Source organism: Centroberyx affinis, unplaced genomic scaffold (genome assembly GCF_046629955.1).
Source record: "Centroberyx affinis isolate AG114_WGS23_722 - 3 ecotype Tasmania unplaced genomic scaffold, CSIRO-AGI_Caff_v1 ptg000449l_1, whole genome shotgun sequence".
Taxonomy (NCBI): Eukaryota; Metazoa; Chordata; class Actinopteri; order Beryciformes; family Berycidae; genus Centroberyx; species Centroberyx affinis.
In genome coordinates this window covers 186,573-212,454 of record NW_027279111.1, presented here as the reverse complement: position 1 = coordinate 212,454, position 25,882 = coordinate 186,573, and the positions used below count along the sequence as shown (strand labels likewise).

Here is a 25,882-nt window from a genome sequence, read left to right as displayed (position 1 = left end):
CTGATGTTGTTTTGCTATTACTTTATGATGAGTCCAGATTACTAACAATCATAACAGACGCTGCATGACATGTATAACAAATGATGCGACGTTTATTGGAAATGACGAGGTGACCATACAAAGACTGGGCTATAATATGCAATGCTAAAACTTTCCACAGGTCTGACGTGCTCTTTGTCGGGAACACAGCACAGAAAAAAAAACATTTTTATATGAGGTGAGAAGAACAGCGCTCTCCAAAAGCGAAGCAGCCCACAACGCCACACTACAGTGAGAGGAAACCTCGCCTCAGTGGTCTGGTCTGGCAGTGCAACAAAGAGGATCATGGTTATTTTTTCTATGGTGCCCCATCCAAAACAAACATGGCGGAGCAGAACCATACAGCCGACCCCCTGAAGGAATGCTGACGTGCCTCGCAGCACAGTGAGCGGTGAGTCAGAGAGCTGGGCATCATCCCTTCTAAACACAGACAATGACAAGTTAACTTTCCCATCCATTCACACATTTCTCTCACCGATACAGAGAACACATCAACAACTCTCTTCACACTGGGTTTAAACACACACACACAATCTGGGAAACGGCATTAATTGAGTCATGTGCATCAGTTGTCATCTCAACTGAATCTGATGGACAGTTCCCCCATCTCATAATCGTTGTCCCCCACTTCAAAGGACCAGGCGTAGGACAGCCTGTCAGTGGAACTTTGACTTGGCCCATCACGGCAGGAAAATGACCTAATTGTGCGTGCACATTATTAGTTTTCCCGACTCTCAGTGGCCCGAGGGCGAGTATTATTCAGTAGCGCAGCAATGTGTGGTGTGCTCAGGTCCTGGTCTATGAGACTGAGCAGGGGAACACATCTTGCTTTGTGTGTGTGTAATGAGCATGAGCAGGCCGTGGGCCCTGGTGTGGGAGAGGATCAAGGGATTTCACTGTGTGTTTTCAATGTGACCGGTCCTGGCCTTCTCTGGAACCGGACCTGGTGTGGAAATCGTGATCCGAGAAGAGCGTTACGTGACGGGCCGCAGGTGGCAGGTGACTGGGGTCAACCGGAAGCTGGCGCCGGTCGCCGCTGCACGTGAAGCACTGGCACTGACCCACTGGGAGAAATGGAAATGGGGGAAACTGTGCAAATCACAGTTGGACGTCTGTTCTACAAGCAGTACTGTAAATTCTCTGAGATTAAATTATACATGAATGTGGCTGCAACTGCATCTGGCTCCATCATGTATGCAGGTGGGTTTTGATACAGGTGCATGTTTAAATCACATTCACCTGGCTTATATCACAACATCTAACCCTGAGGTCACAGGTTCATGTTTGAGGTATGTTTGCGCCTGTTGTGTGGTAACAAGTCTTGTGTCAGTGCATCGCCCCAAGGAAGCCGTTTATTTGTCATTGTCTATAATGATGTCATTCCCTGTAAGCGATCACGGTTTCACTCGACACTTGACACGCTCACACGAATAAACTTTCATTCGTAACTTATCAGACGCTGACAGGATTGTTTATGTCATGGCGACGGTAGCGAGGCAAAGCCTGGGGCATGAGGAATGTCTGTCTTGTAGGATTTCCCTACAGTAATAACTAAGATCGTGATCTAAGTTTCTGTTTCTGCTTATGGGTGGCTTGTTTTGCGGCTGATAACTTCCTTTAAATCTGCACATGAAAGATTTCTGTGACGGGCAGAGATAGCGATCCAGAAATGAACGGTAAACTTAGTGGCACATAGACAAGTGAGGTGATGCCAAAGGAGTAAACAATCAAGCCATGGGGAAGAAAGAGGGAGGAGCAAGGAAAAAAACAATGAAACTCTGTGTAAGTAAGAGGAAGTAGAGAAGACTCAATGAGTCACCTAAGTTATTAATTTATCCTATGTTGGTTGTTCAATGACACTCCTGGCAACAGCAGGTGACAATATTGAATTCAGATGTTTCAAACGTAATTTCAGGAAGTCTACTGAGGGATTTTTTTTAAATTAGTCAATTATGTAGGTCAGGAGGAAATCGATGGTCCGTGTGTCATCTCAACAAATACTCATGAATGGACCACAAACACTGACGAAAGAAAGAAAGAAAGAAAGAAAGAAAGAAAGAAAGAAAGAAAGAAAGAAAGAAAGAAAGAAAGAACGAAAGAAAGAAAGAACGATTGATTGATCATTTGAAGAGATTTTGAAAAGGTGAGCCGTCATATCTTCTTCCACTCTTGTCATGATGTCACGCTGTGTGTGGTTGTTTTCTGAAGCGCCCCGTGACTTTCTCCCAGCAGGAATGCCTGGCGTCTCATTCTGTGTTTACGCTTCTGAAACCGGCGCGCATTTTGTCTGACGTGTGCGTCGCAGAAGCCACCTATCTGCCGGAGCCATATAAGGGGACACCCAGAGGAAAGGGCCTTCTCTAGTCATACTGCTGTGATACCGTGTCACAGGATGACATCGAACCAGCTGTGATACTGAAACTGTCACTCCACACACACTCAGGTTGGGGAGCAGTGCTGCATCATGCTTAGCTCAGACACATACACACACACACACACACCCATACACACAATCACTCTCACAAACAAACACAAAACACACACTCACAAATCAGACATACCACAAGTACATCATACACACACATCACTGTTATACATCATAGAAGCCCATTTGAGGGCCTGAAGCAGCAGAAGCAGATGATAGGGGATCATGTCACATGCCAGAGAGGTTAGATCTGATCTTTACTTAGCTAACTCTACTGCCAGATCTATAATTAACTTAAAGAGAATAATAATCGTGAATCCAAAAAAGGCCACAGAAACACCGCTAGAATGGCCTTCAATAAGAAATGTCTGAGCAAATGGTTGAGTCCCACATTTGGTCCCAACCCATTGTATTGATTCAGAACGAAACCTCATGTGGTCTGGACTTCTACTTGTCATCTTCATTAGAATCAAGTCATTTCACTCTCACACACACACACACACACACACACACACACACACACACACACATTCATGCTAGGAGGGACTATTACTTCCTCTCTTCCTTGCCCACAGACACATCAGTGGTGCTCTGCCCCTTTCTCACACATTACAGTAGTGACTAACAGCATGGTACAATGGCCTTATCAAAGGCCGGCCATTTGCTCAGGTGTCTCAAAAGCGTTCCCATGTTAGTAATAGGTTGTCTCAGAGCTCTCAGACCTTTGGCACATACTTCGACAGTGACACTCCACACCTTGCATTTGTGTCATCCTTCCACTCCGCCCTGTCACCCTGTCACTCATTTCTCCTTTGTTTTTATCTTATTTTGGAAACCATTTTCTTATCTCCCATATAAGATATGAATGAAACGAGCAAACATCAGCCGATTCATTGGCAAATATCACTACAGGAAGCAAAGGGCACAAATGCAAGTACAGTAGCTATGAATGGGTACAAACAAGCCAAACATTCAAAACATATCAGGATATAATTGTGCACTGACTAAATAGACTTATGGTAGGTCCTCAGATTAACAACATAGCAACCAGCCGGCCATGTGCTTCGCAAATAACAAGCAAAAACTAGGAAGTCAGTAGAAGAATTCCTGGCTTGAAATCTCTCAGTATTTTTCCTTTCAAAGAATAAGAACATATGTTTTTCATTCAATTTCTCCCAGCCTGTGTAAACGACATGACGTGTTTGTCTTCTTGGAAAGCTCAGAGAACCACACTCCACAGGGATTCAGGATTTGGCAGGGCAGCTGCCGGACAAGCAGGGACTGATTAGATCCACATCCACACGCAGCAAAGCGATGCTTAATTGGTGTACAGGGTGAGCACGTAACTTTGATTTCAGCTGAAGAATGGATGTGTGTGTGTGTGTGTGTGTGTGTGTGTGCTTGTGTGTGTGTGTTTGTGTGTGTGCGCGCACTTCATTATAGTGAAAACCCTAAACCATCACCCCGCACTTCAGCCATGAATCAGAGCTTTTAACTGGCAAAAGTGAATCTCTCATGCACCTACATGTTGTCATTTGTTGAATTGCACTATAATAAAATGCTCTTTAGTAATCCAGGGTTTACATGGAGACATTAATCATCATATCCTCACAACTAAATTACCAGGAATTACCTCTAAGAATCACTGTAGCAGTAATTGGAAGTTGTCTATACTGAAACTTAAGCACTATTCACTTCGAGAGAATTATGAGAAGTTCCGCCTCTCATATGTCAAGCTATGTTTCTTACTATGAACTGACTAATTTTCATAGCCAGTAACTTATAAGCCACCGACATAAAAGAGAATTTAGAAAATAAATGGCTTATAGGTTTCATACTATGAAATCGGCCCCTTTCATCCTATGAAATATAAATCATATTAAGCAGGCCCTATATGATTCTTATAAAACCTTTTCACATAGAATAAAATACTGGTAGCACTTTACATTTACATTACAGTACACAAATTACAGAGTAATTGGTAATTTTTGGTAATTATTTGGTAATTTTGGTTAAAAAAAAAAGTAATTGAACTATAAAGCCTGACTTTGCAGTACAGTTCCTATGGTGTTATCTATTAATTTCATAATAGGTATTGGGTAACAATACTATAACAGCGTCATCTGTCTTCTGAATTAGAATATGGAAGTTCCATGTTCTTTCTAAAGAAGGCAAGGACTGTTAAGGAAATGTTTACAAAGTATTACATAGTAATTATTCACTGACGATTGCACAACTTACTACTACTACTACTTTGAATCAGTTTACAACACACTGCATCTTGATCGAATCTGTACAGAAAATGTTATATTGTCTGAAAGTGTGATACTATATTGTCTGAATATATATATATTTTTTTTAATCAATCTTATTTTATTAACAATATTTAACACCTCAGTGCTTCACCATTCCTTTTATCAATCTTATAAAGTTCATAAAGGGTGTTATAATATTCATCATCCTGGCCTGAGTTCATCTACACCAGGACAAAAGCCAACAGCTTCCTGCTTCCCAACCAAACGAACAAAAGGAGCTGTTTGCTTCTGGGGCATTGATTTAGATGCAAATCTTCATACATTATATAACCAATGAAATCAGGTCATTTCTTGAGCTTTCAGTATTTGTACACCAGAACCATGACAAACCACATTTCTGGTCTAGGGCACGTACCATTTGGCCGTGGCGTCCTGGCCCGGGACCTTTCTCGCACTTCATCCCCATCTCTCTTCCCCCCTTTCCTGTCTCTCTCAACTGTACTATCTAATAAAGTAGAAATGCCATACAAACAATCTAAAAAAGAAACAAAACAATTAGCTTAGTAACAGTTTATCTGTGTTAACATAATAAGTATTACCATTTTTACGTGCTCACAAAGTGTAGCACATTTTGTTTTTATTTGCTCACTACACAATTCACGCATCATGGTCAAAGGTTGTGACAGAATCTGATTTCCCTCTAAACACCTACGGCCATTAGTAATGAGCCAACCTGTCAATATGTCAACAATGCTCACACAAATACCGACCTGGTTTCGCCAGCACAAGCCTTTTATTTGGAATTCCATGCAACATGAATTATGCTGTGACATTTCTTGCAACATAAGGAAGCAAACAAAAAAAAAAAAACTCTTTATCTGCCTCTATGCACTCTATGCACTTTATGCATTGCCTCGTAGCACTGCCTCGTAGCACCTATGTCCTGTTGGACCAGAACTTAGCTTTATGGCACTTACTCTCGTTGTTCTCTCCTGACTAGAACCTTGCTTGTGTTGTATTAAAATCTCATGTGTACGTCGCTTTGGATAAAAGCGTCTGCCAAATGGGAAATTGTAATTGTAATTTTCGTATCAGCGCCCTAATGACATGCTATGTGCATGTCATGGAAACTCTACATAATGTTTGTAGCAGCTACTATTGGAAAGTGGTCCCACAGGTGGAAGGTCCCAGGTAGAGTCCCCCTGACAGCCAATATCTGACACGGTCGCCCGGCACTCTAAGGCTGCATGTCCACCAAAAATCTCTGTTTACAAAAGCGCTGAGAACTTGGCAGGTTTTTCAAAGCGCTGAGTGCTTAAAGCTAGAAATATTTGTGAAAACATTTCAGCAAAAGAAAGCTGTGCTTCAAACAGGTTTTCAATAATTGCACAGCAGCTTCCAACAGGCTTCTGTTTTCTGGAAATAAGAAAAACTGTCTGAATATCCAGTGGACAACTAACCATTTTTAAATATGTGCAATGGCTGTGGAAATGGTTTCATAGACAGCAGATATATGGAACTTGCTCAACACATAGAAAATCATCTAAACTTTCAACCGAAGAAGAAAAAGGAAAGAAAATCCCCTGTTTTGGAAAGAAGAAGAAAATCAGTGCTAATCAGAATACCTTTATTATTTTAGCCAGCAGTCTTTTTGTAGGGGTCAGTGCCCAGTTTTTCATATTGTTCATATCTATTTATGGGATTAAACTCTTCAAATAAAAAAAACAAAAACAAAGCAAAAACAAAACAAAACTGGAGTTGTAAAGCATTAAGGCAGCAACAGGCATATGCAATATAGTACATGGGTGCTTTAAATTCCTAATTCATAGATGTGATGAATGGTATAATAACTTAAGGTTTACTTGTGACATAGTGGAAGAACTCCTGATCTAAAATCTGCACAAGAAAACCAACTGAAAGCAATCTCTTCAGTCAGGTCATGAGGTTTACTTCTTCTAACTGGTAGCTACATACTTCACCCTCTCTATTATTACAGATAATTAGTATCAAAGTGAAAATTAACAACACATTTCAAATCAAGACCGCGCATACCGTCTCTACTAATCATCATTCTTACACTGGCTGAAGTGTAATGTGAAAAATGAAGAGTCCTTGTCTCTTCGCTCCAAAGAGAATGCAGAAACAAAAAATTCAAATTCCCCTCTGTTCTTTCCCTGTCACCACAACATCCCTATTGAACTGAATAGGGATGTCACACCATCAAGCTCGGAGTGCAGCGAGGTCAGGTAGTCAAATTCAGAGTAGTGAATGAGTCACAGTCTGATTACAGGAATTGAAATGAATACAGACGTGTTGATCTACGCAGATCTTGACTAAACTGTTCAGGAATTTGATTTCAGGATGGATTTTCAGATAGATAGATAGAAACATGAAAGCCAGAACTCTGATCTGCGATATGAAAAAGTTCCATTGTCTGCTGCTCCATTCATAATAAATGGGGGAAAATAACGTTGTTACCCAGGGTGTTTTAAAGCGGATATACTGGAGGTATATTTGTGATTCAGGGCTGTAAGAGCTACTAAGAATGAACAATCATAGTGTGAAAGTTAACAAATGTGTCCACAAAGTCAGTCTCTCATAGATAAACATGGAGAGGTGGGGATAAGTGGAAAACAAAACTGATAGGTGTACAAACTCAATATCTGTAGATTCCCATTGTATTCTTAGATCATTAGTGAAACAAATTTAAATCAGGATTTTTGTTAGCCTGTCATGATGTTACCCATAGTAACTCAAGCCGGCTTGTAGTTATCGCCACTGAAAACAGACAGTAAAATGATAAACAAAACAGTAAAATTATAACTTTGGAATTCTAACAACCATAAAGCAATGCTATCCAGTTAGCTGTTCCCTGCAAGTACCCAAATGAGCCATGATGAGCAGCTCAAAGTGTTGCATCAGAGTAGCTTCTCCTTAGGTTCTCTCGTTTTTCACTTTGAAAGAGAGTTAGAAAGTATTGTTTGAGCTATCCAGGATAATATGTAACATGCACATTCTGTTTTTGGATGGGTTTCTTTAAGGAGCAGGACTTATATTACTAAACATGAGTGGGATATAGAGTAAAGGAACGCACAAGGTTTATATATGTGGGGATTTAATGTGTGAGCATCAGCTGGCACCTGATTGTGCATCTAACAGTTACAATATGGTGATATGGTGTGGGGTATGTGATATGTCACTCCAGCATTTTGTATCAATGGTTCACAAGGTGTTAATATGTATGTACCTTATTTAGCAGAAAAGCCCCCATAATAAATCCTTAGTACTGACCAAGTGACAAGGATATACATTTTTGTGCCATTTAGTGCCCTAAACCACACTGTACCCAACACATGCTCTTTGTTATCTTGCCATCGTTTCGTGATCTGCATAAAGAAATATTACTCATCCAGCATCTTATGATTTTGATGATTGTTTCTGTTAAAACAGACAAGCCTAAACAGGAGTAATAGCATACTAAGAAAATTAGGTCATCTTTAGCAAAAAAAAAAAATCCTTTGGACTACACCCCTTCTTCAAATACCTCAACAATCAGTAGTCAGATACGTGACAAGTGATAAGGCTATTGGTAATCTTCATCTACAATCATATGAGTGAGCCGCAGTATTCAAATCTGAAATAACAACACATCGAGGACTCAAAATAACCCCAAGATAACATATGGTTGCCCTCACAAACTATTTCCATGTCTGTAGCAGGTGAGTCATGAAAAGCAGAGGCGTAATGCAGAGACTGCATGCAAACAGATTTCGTCTTAAGGTAATCAGATGGCTGAGCCGTTGAGGGCGGAAGTGTAAGAGGAAGGGGATAAGGAGTGATTGGCAATGAAAGAAAAGAAAGGGAAGAAGACACCTGGGCAGGGACAACTGGTTTCTGTCTACAGTAAGTATTAGCACACAGGCCTACTGCGGCGTACTGGAATCATCACCACACATGAAGAAATACCTTTGCATGAACTATTCCCTCTGCTATTGGAAAATTGTGCCTGCTGGTAGAAAATTGTTAAAAGATTCAAAACAAACAAATATAGAGCACCGGCAGAGGAATCAAATACAGCAGTGTAACTATTTAGTATTGCAAGAGACACATTTAATGGAAATTACCCTAGAAATAAGATCCGTCATGAATTGAGATCAGGTCTCAAAAACTACAAATTACCAAAAGAACAAGGAAACAATGAAGTGGGTTTTTGAATCTCATCCTTGAATGTGAGCAATACTCTGAAAAAATACTTTCTGTTTTGGAGAGCTCCAGATGTGTCCCTTAAGAGGCAAAAAGATTATGTTGGGTTACGTTCTCTGTACATTACCGCAGTAGAGGTTTGAACAATGCAAAAAAACACAAAAGGCATCAATGTGCATGTTTACAGTCACAGTCATCCTGTTGAAGGTTATCCTATGACTGATGCAAAGAAGTCTGTGAATGATTGTCAGAATAACAAAGGTTAAATAAAGAGCATGACGGTAACCATGCCATGGTTCCATTCTGAAAATTTCCACCAAACGCCACGTTATGGCAGAGGAAAATCATGATATATGACATATGAAAATAAAGTAAAATTTCCTCAAATATTATCAAATGAAAATGAGTACAAATAGTGTTTGAGTAGAAGCATGTGTGCAAATTGTTTTACACCAAGTTACTCTTATTTATCAAGGTGTTCATGATTTACTTTTAATAATTGATACGGTTTGATTTTATAATTAATTAATTAATAGCATCTCACCCATGACTGGAAATAATTCTCACCAGTAAGCCAAAAATCTTGACATACAGGTTGATACATTTTTTTTGGCACCTTTAAGTTTTATGGTCAATTAAGTGATGACAATTAATCTTACCAGCAACCTAAAAAACCTAAAAACTTACTTGCACAATATTACAACATATTATGACTTTTGGGATTTCATAAAGCATTTCATTAGTGACTAACAAACATCCCTGCATCATGGACAGGTTAGGAACTGTTACTGGTTTGTATTCTGGGCCCCAGTCTCCACCTTCCTACTTGCTGCTCCTCTGCTCACTGGCCTCATTCACAGTGAGTGACTGACCTGCTCTGCTTTGTGTTCCTGCAGCACCTCCCGGTGGGCAGATAAAACATGATCATGCAAACTTTCAAGCCTGAGCCTAATTTTCCTTGGAACAATCAAGTGAGCCCCCCCAAACAAAAACAAAAACATCACTGTGGGATGAGTAATACTTATGAATGAGTGGCGAACGGTAGCAACAAGAGGTGGAAGAGGGGGTGAGGGGCGCGACGGGGGCCAGCTACTGCGTCACTTTCTCCTCCTCCTCTTACGCACTTCTGCTACAATCTGGATCAGCTATGGTGTTGCGCAACACACACACACACACGCACACACACACACACACACATACAAATGGAGTGAATCAGGGATCCCTACGGAGAAATTAAAGAAAACCCACTAATCCACGGGAGATTCTCCTGTAATGAAATACATATCCTGTCTCCTGTGACTTTCTCTTCTTTCCCAACTGCATGAATGATGATGAAGAAGATGATGATGATGATCAACAAGGAAAATTACTGACCCTGCAATGTCTGGGGTCATTATCATTGTACCTTAGAGATAGGTAGATTCTGAGCAAAATTCTTCATGTTTCCACCGAAACCAAACAAAGCTTGCACAGACGGGTGAGAAAGCCTTGATGATCTCTGGGAACTCTATGTGGAGGAGCCTGCAGGAAGACTCGAAACCTAAGGAGCTGGTTACTCTTGGTGAATTTGAAACAGTTGTTCTGACCATGAAAGATGAATATACTGGAAATTGTTGTGTTGATTGAGATTATTCATCTCTCTTTCTTTCTCTCTGCGCCTCTTTCCCCCTTTTTGTCTCTTACTCATTATGTGTTTCTTGTTTTTCTGTCTGCGCTGGAAGTTTCTTTATCAAGTCTTGCTTGAAAAAAAATGGTTTTATAAACGTAAATATAAAGGACAAATAAGATTAACTAGACTGCATCAAAGCTTGTTATAAATTGTTTATGTCTGACAGGCATTCAAGACCTCAGGTAACTCTACTGCAGGAACAGATGAAATTACAGCAGTGCAGAGAACCTGTATTCTCATATTTTGGCAAAACCAATCTATTTAATTTGATTGATTAACTGATTGAAAATGCAATCAATTTAAGCATAAAAGGTTGCAGGCTATGACAAGATTAAAGGTTTGTCTTTTTCAGTGCATATGCGTGAGTATGAGAAATTGAATACAGTCAATTATCAGAGGTTTCAAAAAGGTCATGCAAAACTTTCCTTTGAACAGACATTTCTGTTGTTTTGAAGAGGATTAGTGTTTTTCTTAGCTTTGCCTTGACTGTGTGTGCAGGACATTCGTGCCATTTGACACGCAGGGAGAACATTTAGGAAAAAAAAAATCATTTGAGCAGGTGGAACAATCGCTTTGGAGACCACAATGAATCACTGAAGAAACGCTAAGGTTATTTCTAATTTGCTCCATAAGACCAGACCAGAATCTGTGCATTCAGGACACTCACATGCAGACACTCAGGCAGACACTCACACACAGACGTCAAGATGGCGTCACACACGTGCTGTAATGTGGGCATGTACACCCACAGACACTCACTCACTCTCCACTACCGCCTATTACACACACGCGGGTGCATACACACACACACACACACACACACACACACGCACAATTAGGCAAAGGCATGACAGACACTAAGCAGAAATGCCCATGAACACGCACAGATGTGTGCAGTTACACGCAAACAAGGAAAACACTTGTGAGCCTGCATTTGTGTGTGTGTACACATCTACAGATCAGTCACATGAAAACATAGAGAGAGTATTCAAACAATAAAAACATTCTGAAAACAAAGAGAGACTTATTGGAAATCGAAGTCAGTAGGTAAAGGAACAAATCTTATTCTGTGCGAGAAAATTCATGAGCTTTTCGTGCCTTTACTTTTCATTTCCTGTCCTTAATCTTTCTGATTTTGCAACAGGTCATCACCATGAACATCTGTTAGCTTCAAAAAGTAAACCTGCTGCTTCGAGCATTCAGTGCAGTTTTACTGAAAGTGAGCCTCATGGTATCTTCAGCCAATAGGAAATGAGACTGTTGAGTGCAGTTCTTGCGTTCATCTAGTTCAAAAGAGTTAAAATAAGTTGTTCAGAGTTCATTAATTTGCATGTTGGCTTTGATCGAAGATGCCGCCATGCACGCCATGTCCTCTCCCTCACCTCTGTGGTCTCACATTGCATAGCCTGCAGGGCGAAAGAGAGAGGGATTCGGAAGAAAGAGAGAGAGAGAGCGAGAGAGAGAGAGAGACAGAGAGAGAGAGAGAGAGAGAGAGAGAGAGAGAGAGAGAGAGAGAGAGAGAGAGAGAAAGAGAGAGAGAGAGAGCGAAAGAGAGAGAGAGAGAGAGAGAGAGAGGCACTGGCAGAATGTAATGGATCTAACCAGAGAACCAAGGCTCTTCAGGCTCCAATAGAAGCTCTATCAATTTCTCAACCTTATTCCATCACCCTAATGAAAACCTCTCCCTCGCTCTGGATGTATCAGGACTCCCCCTCAACAGTATTGCTTCCTTCAAACTTCTTTTTACTCATCTCTTCCACCTTTCCACCCCCATTCCATTCTCAAATATTCTCTCTCATCTTCTTATTTAACCCGTCAGTTACTGTAAACACTTTGCCGCTGCGTGAGGAGAGCTGATTAACCAAGAGGCTGTTGAAGCCAAGAGAGAGCGAATACATACACAAACAAATGCCTACACGTATGCACACATACACGTACACGCACAGGCACACAAGCATGCATGCACACACACTCAGGCACACTCACACACATTCATATGTTACATATTACATACTGTTCATATTGTTAAAAAATTGTTTAAAAAAATCATGATGAAAAAAGTCTTGTGCCAATGTATTGCTGCTATCCTAAGTCAGATATTATTCATTATTCTCATATTTGCTGTGTATATTTCTGAATTCTCAATTTTTTAGTACAAGTAGCTTAAATTCTGGTTAGCTAAGTGTCAATTATCGTTAAACAGGCATAAATTCTCGTGAACTCATAAAATCCTTTATTGGGTCTTTAAAAGAAGCAACAATGAGATGTTCCAATTCATAAATCAGACCTTGACGTACACACTGAGCTTGTGTCCAGTGAACAATAAATATTTGACTTTGATCTTGATGATAGGCAATAGATTGTTTTGACTCCCAGACTCCCAGCATGTGTGAGCAATCAGAAAGCCAGTACTCCCCTGGAATAGCTGATGCTGTGTGAGACGACGTGAATTACCAGCAATACCGGCCCAGGTCATCGTTTATTGGTTTAATGGTGGTTTTTGTCTTTTTAAACTGGAAGAGTCAGGGCAGCAGAATGCATTGGCTGTGGACTTCAAATAGAGCAAGGCTGGACTTTCAGACAGCCACTAATAACACTGTATTACATAGTTGTCATAATAATGGAGGGGGTCACAAGGGAGGGGTTCCTGCTCATAAGAGTGATTAAAATGTTAAAAGGAAAACCACAACAGTGTCAGAGCCCGGCTACAGGAAAACTACAGAATCTATTTGTCACAGGATATAATGAAGGTGAAGTGTTTGTATGTGTGTGTGTGTGTGTGTGTGTGTGTGTGTGTGTGTGTGTGTGTGAGAGAGAGAGAGAGAGAGAGAGAGAGAGAGAGAGAGAGAGAAAGCGAGACAGAGAGAGAGACAAGCAAATGGGCAAGTCTGAGTACAATTTTTGCAGTTGTACTTGCAAGATATTTTAAAGAGATTACATCTAAACTATAGTAGTCACATGTCTCTGGAGTGTAAACCCAATATAAATATGCTTGAGAGGTTGTTTAAATAGTGATAGTGGCTTTCTCTCTGCCAATGTCAGCACTCTTCACTCTGACAATCACAATCGCGAGGATCTATGAGAGGCATAACACATTAGAAATACAACTCTTAAATGAAAGGAAATATAATAACTGCCCTGATGCGTGGCACCTGGTGGTTGAGAACATGAAAAGAAATACTGTCGCAGACAAAACGTCATTGTGCCCAGCGCCACAGGTGCGCCTCGCCTCACCATAGCAACGGCCTCAAAAGGAATAACTATTAGGTCATCATACCTGCCATCTCAGACCCTCTTCACGTTACCACACTGCTGATTAATCAGTTAACAGCGTTGGCGGAAGCCGTTGCCTAATATAGCTGGTATCCACTCTATCTCTGGTTTACCTATGGAATGTAACGTTACATGCTGTGACTCACTTGAAAAATGCGAGGTAAAAAGGCCCCACCTCTTCTGCCCATAGCATGTGGGAGAGACAGTGAAGATTAAGACACATTATCTCCCATATTATTATGCACCACAACAGCGCTGGAGATTTCAATTCCTGGCACTTCTATACGTCATGTCTGATAGTTGATCTTCAACTGTGTGTGAAGCTCCCTGACTCATCATTAAAGAAAACCGGTTTTCAAACTGAAATATCACTGTGGATGTATGGAAAACGCTGTCTGGTTGTGAGTAATTGCAGGCTTTGTGTAAATGGGGTAACTCTATACCTTGAGTTCCAGTAATATGGACGTAGCAGAGCATATGGTTTACATAAGAAGACCATGCTGGGCCTCTTAATAACTATAATGGACCACCAAGCTGATTCTATACTCACGCACACACACACACACACACTTCCTATGAGGTTTCTCTTACTCCCTATAAGATAAACCATCAACACATCAAACATTATTAAACCTAATCCCATTACAAATACTTAGTTATTAATGAATCATCTCGATGATTGAATGGTTAAAATAATGACATGCGAATGAGGTATGAGTGAGGGCCATAACACTGAGCCAATGACACATCCTTTCTTGATGTCACCTCAGAAAGTCAACAACCTGCCTATTTATTTTCCATTCTATCATTTCGCTGTGTATTTATAACTCTCTCTCCTCTCCGAACAGAGACATCCTGGTGTGAGTGACAGGTACACACCATCAGCACATCAATCATTGCCTTTCTATCCTCATGCCAAAGTTTAATAATTTGGCTGAAAAAAAACATGCGTGGTAAAGTGGCATGAGGAATAACAACACATGGAAACAATCCAAATCAATTGGATTAATTTATTTCCTCAAATGATCAGGCGACACACCTTTCCTGTGTGTCACCTTAAAGGTGTCGCTGGAAAAAGAGAGTCAACATTCCAATATGAAGGTATGCAAGGAATCACATCCATTCCAACTTTATGCCCGGTGAGAGGGTTTGGATACTTGCCAAGCTCATGAGTGGGGACAAGTTTTGACATGATAAGACGGCAGCAAGCCATCAAACTAGTCTTTGCGAAAGCGCAACTTTCAAACTATTTTGTTGCTGGTGGTTTCACTGTGATGGTTCAGCGTGGTTACATGGTTGAAAACCTACGGCACCACATTTGCCCATCGGTCTAAGGTTGAACTCTCCTGCCTCTCCTCTGCTTTGAGTCCCTCTCAGCTTCCGACTGTCTCAGCAGGGAAAAGAAAATCATGGAAGTGGACCGCCACCATTGTTTTACTCAGGATCCATAGTCTGCACGAATACCTTTGTGTTTCAAAGCTGTTGATCATGACGACATGTCCACTGACAATACAAAGGGCTAATGGATAAACGTGCACCAACCTGCACCAGTATCTGGTGCAGTCAGAGAGCCTGACTCAAATTAGGTCAATCCCACACAGAGTCTCCCATTTGACTGTGTGATCCTTTCACTTCCAACCTTCCATTCCTGAGCCTTTGTGAAATAGAGGCCATTTCAGAAGAATACGCAAAACACAAAACAAAGGTGATGAAACTATCAAAATGAAATGGGAAATAATCTCAATCCATAATCTCAGACCCTGACGCCTACTGCTAGTGACTATATTCACAATATAGGTGGTAACTATGCCTTATCACAAGATGTAATTATATCCAGGTTGAGGATGTGAGTACATCCTTTTATAAAAAGATTTATACAAGGATTTTACAAAAGCTACTTTCATAGCAAATTTGAGGAACGCTGAAATGAAATGCGGCATTTATGATCAAAGATGTTCAATGTAGAAAATGAGATTTTGTTTAAATTGTTAAATTTAAAGTTACTACATTTTCAAAAATCTATCCCATTTTACAGGCAGTTTCAGACTAACTCCAGTCAGCACATCACAACTGGACTTGGTCTTGATTGGCTCCGCTCACAAAATAATTTAGTGAGTATTAATAAAGTTTGCAGCATTTGAACTGGAACCTCCAATACCATTTTAACTAAAATACATTTATTTCCCAAACACCATTCTTATCCTGAGCCACTGTATATTTGAAAACGAAATCATGAAAACTGAATCATATGGGACCTTTAATATTTGGGCTGATGAAGGCACAAGGCTGACCTCTAGTGTTTAAAAAGGGAGTGACAGGACTGGCCTGGTATCACCCAGCTGCTCCATCCAAGAGAGGCTCCATGATCCAAGTCCTCTTAGGTAACAGGGAAACTCTGAAGAGGGGCACAGAGGTACAACCCTCAGCCCATTGAGACATCAGTCACCTGGTGTCTGAACAGGCCATCATGTGATGTCATCTGTCAATCATTGTGCTTCGGACCACACATTCAGTCTATTTCCATTTTCATAATTATATGTTTGTCAATATTTATTTTATAAAGACAGAATTTCAACCATTGCTCCATAGGTAATGAGGTGATATCTATGTCTTCTTCATGTGTGTGTTAAGTGACTGGTTCTTCACAATGAATAAAGTAAATTGTCTCAAAATAATGGATATGAAATGCAAAATGTATTTGGATAGTCTTGTAAAATAATGTTTTGAATGAACAGCTAATTGTAATTTGTTCTTTTCAAATGACATGCATTTTCCTAAAAATAGCAGAAGAGGTTAATATAGTGTAAGAAGCTAATATTGGATTCTAAACCGCTGATGACGGGGTTTTTTTTTTTAGAACATGAGGTGCTAAATAATCTGTTGGTTTCCATTTTAAGCGAACCATGCTGACTGAGGGACTGAGAATAATGAAACCCAACATGACATGCATACTTACTCAGTCTGCATGTATAAAAAAGTTTACTAAGCCTTTAAGCCAATAAATACAGGACACAGAAAGAGAGATGAAGAGCAGAAGTCAAAAAAAGGTTGCATGAGCTGTCCGAGAATATATTGTGAGGGTGTGGATAGCATTTACACTCACTATTTGCACTGCAGTGATTCAGCATTCCACAAAGGGAAACCTTAGAATAAGGTATGTGGGAAAGACAAAGAAAAGAGGGAGTGGGTGAGGTCTTTCTCTTCTAACTGTATGCTGAGGAAATGTACTGAATGAAAAGTATTCAAGGGCTGAAACGTATGTTGTCCTATTCCCAGTGTCACCTGGTGAATCTGAAGAAAATACACCATTAATGACCGTCGTCCAAGTATCACACAGTTCATTGTACTTGTTTTTCTACCATACAGTCTTCCATATGCATAATGAAGCACTGTATCTCTGACCAAAGAACATAAGGGAAGATTTTAACATTTGGGTTTTCATACTTCAACCAATTTTTATAGCCCTTTGTGGGTGTTTGGGGTGATGAGTATAATGGGTTGCTGACCACTCGCACCTTTCTTGTGTATAACCTCTTGTCAGCTTTACACCTTATCACCTGAACCTGAACCTAAACTCTCTCTGTTAGATAGTGTGACAAGAGGATGCTGTTAGGAGGCAGCGATGTTCATATTTGTGTTCAAAAGAAAAGTGCAAGACAAAGCATCGCCGTACATTCCGCGCCTGTAGCTAGCGGTTTGCGTTCAATTCGTGTGAAGCCCTATGCCTTGGAGAACTTTGAATTCCAGAGAAGATCACTTTTATTTGACAGTTCATCTCGGGGATAGGGTGCCCTTGCTTGAGTTAACTCTTTGCATGCAGTTTAAGACGGTGAAGGCTCAACATTTTAATGGTTACTTACATTATAATGATAATATCCTGTATAGCATGTAAAGATTGCAACACTAACTAATTTGTACTATTGTTGAATAGAATATGCTCTCATTATAGTCTAATCAAGTGAAGTGTTGGATTTTTGGTGAAAACAAAACTTTTGTTCTCTGGCCCTTTGAACATTGTGTTATGTTCTTTTGTTCTTTATCTCCAATCCCGTCTTGTTCTCTCTCTCTCTCTCTCTCTCTCTTCTAATTCCTGAACTGAAATCCTCTTAGGATCCATGCTCTATTTCTGTTTGGTCTGACCATGAGGCCTGTAGCCTTTTTTTGAAATCTTCATTAGACCAAGCTCATTGGCTGGAAAAGACAGACGCATGCACACAAAAAACTACACTGTCCAGCAACAGACATCTAAGTGAAGTGATTGAGTTTGGACCAGTCCAAGGTGAGCTACTGACAGAGGGAAGACTTCATTGTGACTGCAAGAGGTAAGAAAAACTCATTCACTCTTATTTTCTCGGAATAATAGAGTAAAAAAAGTTACAGCTTCATGTGCAGAGATGGAAAGTTCAGTTTCGCGTGAAAATGTTGGAACTAATTTTTATTTTTGGAGCTTTTTATTTTACAAATGGTACACAAATGACAATACAATTTTACAAATGTTGGAGCTAATTTGATACGTTTGTTTTCAATTTGTTTCAGATGTTTGGCCATCTTAATTTTTCATCTAGATAATTTACGATTCAGATTATGTTACAATAGGGAGTATCTTGATAGAATAACCATCTCTGTTTGTGGTTTAGTTTCTTCGTTGGTTTAAAAGTAATGTCTTCTGCAAAGAAAAATAACAATAACAATAACTGCTCCTGTGTTTAGTCCTGGGAAAACAACCTATTTGAATTGAAAATATTTGGTGTCCTTTTATGAATTTACTCACACACACATACATACACACATACATACATACAGCATACACATACACAAATACACACATACAAATACATACATACATACATAGTACATACATATATACATACAGAATATACATATATACATACATACATATATACATATAAAGAAATATTTGAAACATTTCAGAATACACTTCCTATTATTGCTGGTACTAATCCCAGCAAATCCATTATATCCACTTGTGGATTTGGGGGTCAGAGGCGTGGCCTCAAAGATCGCTAGCCCAAATCAGCCTGGAACAGCAGGAGACTGCAGGCAGGAAAGAAGACTGTCTATATCAGATTGAAAATTGAAACACTGGGGCATTTAATCCAATGACGTCTATCCAAAATATATTCAAAAGTGACTACAGATTTGCATCTAATGCAAGTCATATTGTACATTTCTTGTAAATTTCACATCATGAAATACAGGTCAGCAAAGCAATCACAAGGAACTGTTTAAACTGTTTAAAAATTCAAAATTATTTTAGGTCAGTGATTTAATGATTTGTTGATTTCCACATGGCTTCAAATTGTTAGTTTTCAATATCATGTGTTCCATTTGAAATGGTAGTTGCAAGGAAAGCAAGCTAACAGCAAGCAAGAGACATCTGATACTGCAGTAATCCTCTTAGACTGCATTAATTTAATTAATTATCGTGGAACTCTAGGTATTCAATACCTCTGTCACGGAGCACCAGCTCCAAAGACCTAAAGCTGTAGCTATGATTATCTGATGAGAACAAACAAGTGTTACAGGACATTGCCAAATCAAAAAGTGAAACACTCTTGGATGACATGGTCTGCCTCACTGTGATTCTCTTCTTTTTCCCTGACAGGTAAAATGTCTGGCAGAGTGCTGGAAATGGAAGAGACTGCAACCCACACAGGTGAGGAGGAGCAAACAAGGCCCATTCCACAGTGACTGAACATTTTTGCAGGCTGGTGGCCTTCGTCTGTGCTTGTGCCTTGTGTACTGGGTCTGGTCTATGTTTAAATGCATATCCCAGACACATTTTGACCATATGCAATACATAGTCATTGACTTGCACTTTCAATCGAGCTTGCATTACAAAATAACATTTAGTTTTTTATGAGGACAAAAGCAGCATTTAGAGAACAATTAGTTCTAAATAGATAAGAAGCAGACCCAAGCAAAGCAGAGAGACGGATCTGTAGACCTTTGGCAAGTTGACAGACACTCTAATCTTCTTTCTCTACCAGCTCTTACACAACTGTGGCACAATTAGTACACTTCTTTAAGGACTGAGATGGGGCTTTAATCCCCGAGGAAGGCAGAACACAAACTCCAAAGCTCATTCACAGTTACCCGTTTTACAACTGTCAATCACAACAAGAACATTGTAGGGGTTTCGGTCATCTGCCTTATGCCTTACAGCTCAACGGCCACTGCTACATTACAAGATTAAATGGTGTTTTCCTGGTCCACAGGTCCAAAAGGAGTGATCAATGACTGGAGGCGGTTTAAGCTGGAAAGTATGGACCAGGAAAACTTGCCACCCGCTAAGAGGGAACTGCTGAGACAGATGTCCTCCCCACACAAGCCCAAAGACGAGTGCAGAGCAGGCTTAAACCGCAAGGTACCAATGGATCACAACACCACATCTATCTATCTATCTATCTATCTATCTATCTATGAAAATTGTGTGTAGTAAGTAAAACAGTCTCATAGGCAATAGGGATTGAAATGATTGCTCTTCTATCATTCTCCCAGATGAGTGTCCAGGAGTATGAGCTGCTCAAGGAGGAGGATGACGCATGTATTAAGAAGTACCGAAAGCAGTGCATGCAGGAGATGCACGATAAGCTCAGCTTTGGGCCCAAGTTTGAAGGTGTGCACGACCTGGACAGCGGGGAGGCCTTCCTAGAGGTCATCGAGAAGGAGCACCACAGCACGGTGGTGATGGTCCACATCTACAAGGATGGAGTCAAAGGCTGCGAGGAGCTCAACAACTGCCTTGACTGCCTGGCCACCGAGTACCCCACTGTCAAGTTCTGCAGGATTGACGCAGTAGCCTCAGGTGCCGGCGAGCGGTTCTCTGATGAAGTGTTGCCTACGTTGCTGGTGTACAAGGCAGGCGAGCTACTGGGGAACTTCCTGGCCTGCACACAGCACCTAAACGAGGAGTTCTTCGCCACCGATGTGGAGGCTTTCCTCAATGGCTACGGCCTGCTGCCGGAGAAAGAGCTGCCCGCGTTGGGTAATGAAGAGGAGAACGATGTAGAGTGAACAAGAAAGATGGCTGGTGAGGAGGCAAGGGAGGTGTATTAGCGAGCAAGTTAGAGTTCGATGACAGACAAGTTATTATTTTGGGCTACAGTATATAGACAATCCATAAAATCTCCACTAGTTCACTAGTGTTTGAGGATTCGTCCCTAAAGGAGAAATTGCTCTACATCCTTTTGGTCAAGGAACCTGAGCATCCCACACATCTCACACATGTGTATGGGTTAAGGTTATGGGATAAGGTGTTTCTTTATAAAGTATATCATACATCAAAAAAATAAGCATGCAACCTAATGTTTGTTTTCCATGATTCCACGCCAAAACCAGCTTATTCTAATTAAGAAGAAATAAACTTTTATTTTGTAATGTTAGAAAATATTACATGCATGTAAAAATCTGACTATTTATTTGTAGATTTTTTTTTTGACAGAATTTCATATTTAGGATGGATCTTGTACAGAATATATTTTTAGATCCAGGGTTGATACAATGTGAAATCCTTAATGTGATACAATATTTTGACACAAATAAACTTGAAATCTCTGTGTTTTAGTGCCACATTAAAAAACACACAATGTCTTCACCTAAATGTAACGACTGGAAGTTACGAGGTCAAAGCTGTCTGGATGGGGAAACATTCATGTATAAATACCTTCTGTTCAATCTGCTGAATGTACGCTGTCTTACCAAGCCAGTGCAGAGGGATGTGCATGCTGCATCTGGAAAAGGCTTTTACGAGCCTCTGACATGGTAATGTCATCAGAATGGAGTGAATCCATTTCCTGTATATATTATTGTGGAGGTGGCAGAAGGTCATGGAAATACCCAAAGAGAGTTGTCTAGGAAACGTTGATACGTGTGCTGGTTTTCTTCCTGTTAAGTGTGCTATGGCTTTCAGCATAATGCTCAGTATTATCACCATATTTTAATTTTCTAAAGATTTGGTGACAATATTAAATTGTGTACTGAAATATGATGTTAGATCTGTTGTTCAAAATAAACAAAAAAAACAAGATAAATTAGTAACTCAAAGTTAAGTTTTGCTTTGATTTTCATAAAGACTGTAATTGCTTTCCTTTTGGTTTTAGTTACAATTTTACAAGTGTTTGAACAAAAACATAGATGGACATCATGTCTATTCAGTGTTTTGTTTCCCATCAAAACTGAGGCAGCAAGGGAAGTAAATAGCAAACTGCACACATGCAGCGATACAGGACGTTGCAGGAGAAGTCTCTCCCTGCACGCTCCCACTACAACACGCTGTCACATGTCAAATAACCTCAACCAATAACCTAATCACACACTTGACTCCCCTGTGACCCTAGTGAGGCTCAGGCTTACCAAAACCACAACATAAAAGCCTGTTTAGTTATTTAAGTGTTTACCCACAATTTGATATGTCATGAATTAAATTTAGGCGCCTCATATTTGTCGAAACTGACTAACACGTTACCATGCATGCACATTGCTGGAAGCTGCTGGAAGCCTTTCTAACTAACACTAACTGTGGCTGAATCGTACGTTCGTCAACAGAAGTTGGTGACAAAGAATGTTGGCTCTTATTGACTCCTATAGAGGGTCTGTATATGATTTTATATTGTCATTATATTATAGAGCCAGCTCAAGATTGTATTATACAGATCAGCCGTATTTGATGATGAACCAGGCAATCCAGATGTTAGCTGTCAAAGGATTGATCATCTGCCTCCTCTTCTGTTCATACAGTAAAGTACCAGTAACTGTAGAATATGTAATTCCATGCATATAGCAGCCTCGCCTTTGCCATTCTGAAGTGTCACAGTGTCTGTATCATTTAATTCTTCATCAGAGTGTCATTCAGTGATGAACAGTCCTTGTGATCGCAGAGATCTAGACTGAGCTAATCAGGCCAATCCTCTTACAGGATTAAAGCGGTAGCTTTGGTGGCTGACTGTATGCTTTTGTACCTGTTTAGGCCCAAGGACAATGACAAAAAACATTTATGGTCATCTCAATCCCACCATTAAATGGAATAAAATGGAACCAAACAGTATATGTAAGCTAAAGCTAAATTAAAATGCTTGCTATCCCTTGGTGATGATTCACAAGGAAAATACATTAACATTTGGTCCTTGTAACAAAAGGCTTTTCTTACTATTGGCAAAATACCTTTGAAAATGCACCTCCAAACACATTCCAAGATGTCTACTTTTATGTGGTTTCATGTGAGTAAATTCCTATAATTTCTGACATCTTGTCTGCGAAAAGGTCCTTGATTCCTAATTACTCCAAAAGCCAAATGTGAACTGTGACACGCTAACACATATTTCTCCGAGGATATATTTGTGTTTTCACGGTGCCGCATCTGGCATGGCCTGCATAGCCTCTAGCTGGTAACACCTCGCTTTGCACACAGTAGCGTGTGTAAAATTTATCATAACTTTTTTCTGATACCTCCCAACAAGAGCCTTCCGTGCAGTGAGGTTTTCCCGAGGTGCCCAAACGTGTCACGACAGTCTACTCCGGATTGGCTGTGCACCCGGACTAGCAGTGCATGCATGAGTGGCAGCCAAGTAGCCAAAACATCCCATCTTGACTCTCCAGACAGCACATGTCACCACTGGCCCATACACTTCACACCAACTAAAGGTGTTTCTACCTGGGGATGTGCCGCTGAGCTTTAGGTACATATCACAGCCATGTACAGTATGTGCTGCATATCTGGAGTTCTTGTAATAGGGGTTGGAGTTCAGTGAGTGCAGAGGAAGCCCCTGGCTGAAGACAACATGCCAAAGTTGAGAAAAAATCAGTTCAAAACAAGATGACTCATCACTGAGCCAAAAATGAACAACAACCAATAGCTGTAAAGCATATACATAACTAAGCCCTGTGAGCAGTGATTGACTCATCAACCCATAGCTTCCCTGTAACAAATATTTACCTCAATGCACTGACCTCCTGATCCCTCACCCATTTACAGCATTTTGATTTCCCCTCGGTTTATATTGCTTCACTAATTGGAGAACTTTTGTGTTTGCTTGGACTCGTGGACGGCCCAGCTGCAACGCTCTAGTTCACCCACATAAAAACCTGTTTCACTGAGGTGACGTCATGACACAGCAATAGAGACCCTATCTGAGACGCCCTCTTCCCCTGTTACCAAAAATGGACAGCGGAAAAAAAGCAGGGGCAAATGACATAACTAAGAAATGTGATCACTGGCAAGTGCAGCAAGTGACACACTAGTTTTCATGTGTATAATAATACTTTTCAAGGATCTAAATGTTATTGCTTGACTTCTTTTACGCACGAAAAGCCTAAAATTTCCTATGTGTCATTTTCACAAAAAAAGGAAAAACAACAATCAAATACCATTCCTCTTCATACGAGCAGAATGACTAGATAGGATGCAACCAGAGCATTAACACAGGCTTCCACAATGCTATTACTAAAACGGGGGGGGGAGGTGAGTAATCTGGTAAAGGTTAACAGGAGGAGGGAGGGAAGAAGGGAGCAGGAGGAGAGCAAGGTACAGAGCTGTAATTGCTGCAGAAAACAAATTATAGTCCTGCTGCCACCCCCACAGTGCAGTCCTGCTTTGGGCTGGTCTCATCAGAGTTTCTCACGCTAGGCTCAAGAGGAGGTGATACTGCACTTTCTTTTTGAGCTTTACCTATGGGATAGATTATTTATGTATTTATTCAGTTGTTTATTTGATAGGGACAGTGGAGTTAACATAATTACACTTCACAAATTGAAATATAAAAGATGTGTGGCTACTGCTTCCAACCCTGGTCATTTAAATGGCTTTTAAATGGATGGACGGAGGGAAAGATTGACAGATGGATGAATGAATAGATGGATGGACAGATAAAAGGATGGATGAATGCTATATCATTACATATCCGTAGTCCTTTTCCATTTCTAATATATCTAGTACACTGAGAGCCAGGTGCCGTCAAGTCTTGTATCACCAAGACCAACCAACCACAACCAGATTCAGGTGAAGTCTCATCGCTTCAACGATTCAATGATTCAATAATTAAAATGGGCAAATGCTTGGCTAGTGAATCATACCACGCCTTCCTCAAACACCATAGAGTGCAGTCTATGTGGCCCTGCCTGAATGTAAGTATGACCTCTGAGTTTCACTCTTCCAAACAAGTGTTGGCAACATCCAAGATGGCTGACTCAGATTAAGAGGTTTGCACAGCAAATATTACTGTACATCTCAGTATCCAGGCGTGACAGCCAACCGGAATAAAATATTTCTGCTGCCTGGAGCAAACCTTTGACTTAACAGGTCCCTTGTTCTTGCCGTCTGTCTTTTGTCTCACAGAAGAACCACCTTGGTTATTTAACCAAGGCAAACCACTCTGGTATTTGTTAAAACTGGTCCAGACTAGGTCTAAATACCTACCACACACGTGTCACTAGGGACACAGATAATAAATAAGTGAAACAGAAACTGTGGAGGCGTTTAAAGCACACATACGGAGTAAGACGTGATACTCGCATAACTTTAACTCAATAAAATGTAAAGATCCTGTATACTTACTAATTAATTTTGAACATTCTTTTAGATTAAGGACTTTTTTTATTTTCAAGAACATCATCTAATAGAAAATTATTAAATGGTCTGAATATGTCAATTATTTTATATAATATTATATATATATATATAATATTGGCAGGATATTATTTGTACCTAAGGCTTTGTGCTTGGCTAACAGGGTAGGAAGAGAGTCTATTCACGTTGACAATAGGCTACTGAGCATCATGGCCATTTAAACCTCTTGAAAATGCAGCTTGAACCTGATGTCTTTTACAGTTATCTGGCTTATGATATACACTCTTTAAGCTTTCAACCCTAATTGCCTCATGAGAATGGATTGTGTCATCGTGTTTTGTGCTGTACTGCATTATTCTGTACTCTACTGCACTGTGCTGTATTGTATTGTCTTGTTTTGTACCTTGATATAACTGGAGCCTGGCCTAGCCTGG

The 25,882-nt window shown here is 40.3% G+C and overlaps 1 protein-coding gene across 1 annotated transcript; it reads left to right on the top strand.

Annotated features, from left to right (window-relative positions):
• The first annotated feature begins 19,495 nt into the window (after positions 1 to 19,495).
• On the top strand, positions 19,496 to 21,246 carry pdcb (phosducin b). The gene is made up of 3 exons (XM_071517037.1): positions 19,496 to 19,541; positions 20,104 to 20,252; positions 20,387 to 21,246. Exons 1-3 carry the CDS (start codon positions 19,496 to 19,498, stop codon positions 20,900 to 20,902), a joined length of 711 nt encoding a protein of 236 aa, XP_071373138.1. The 3' UTR covers positions 20,903 to 21,246.
• The last annotated feature ends 4,636 nt before the right edge of the window (positions 21,247 to 25,882 follow it).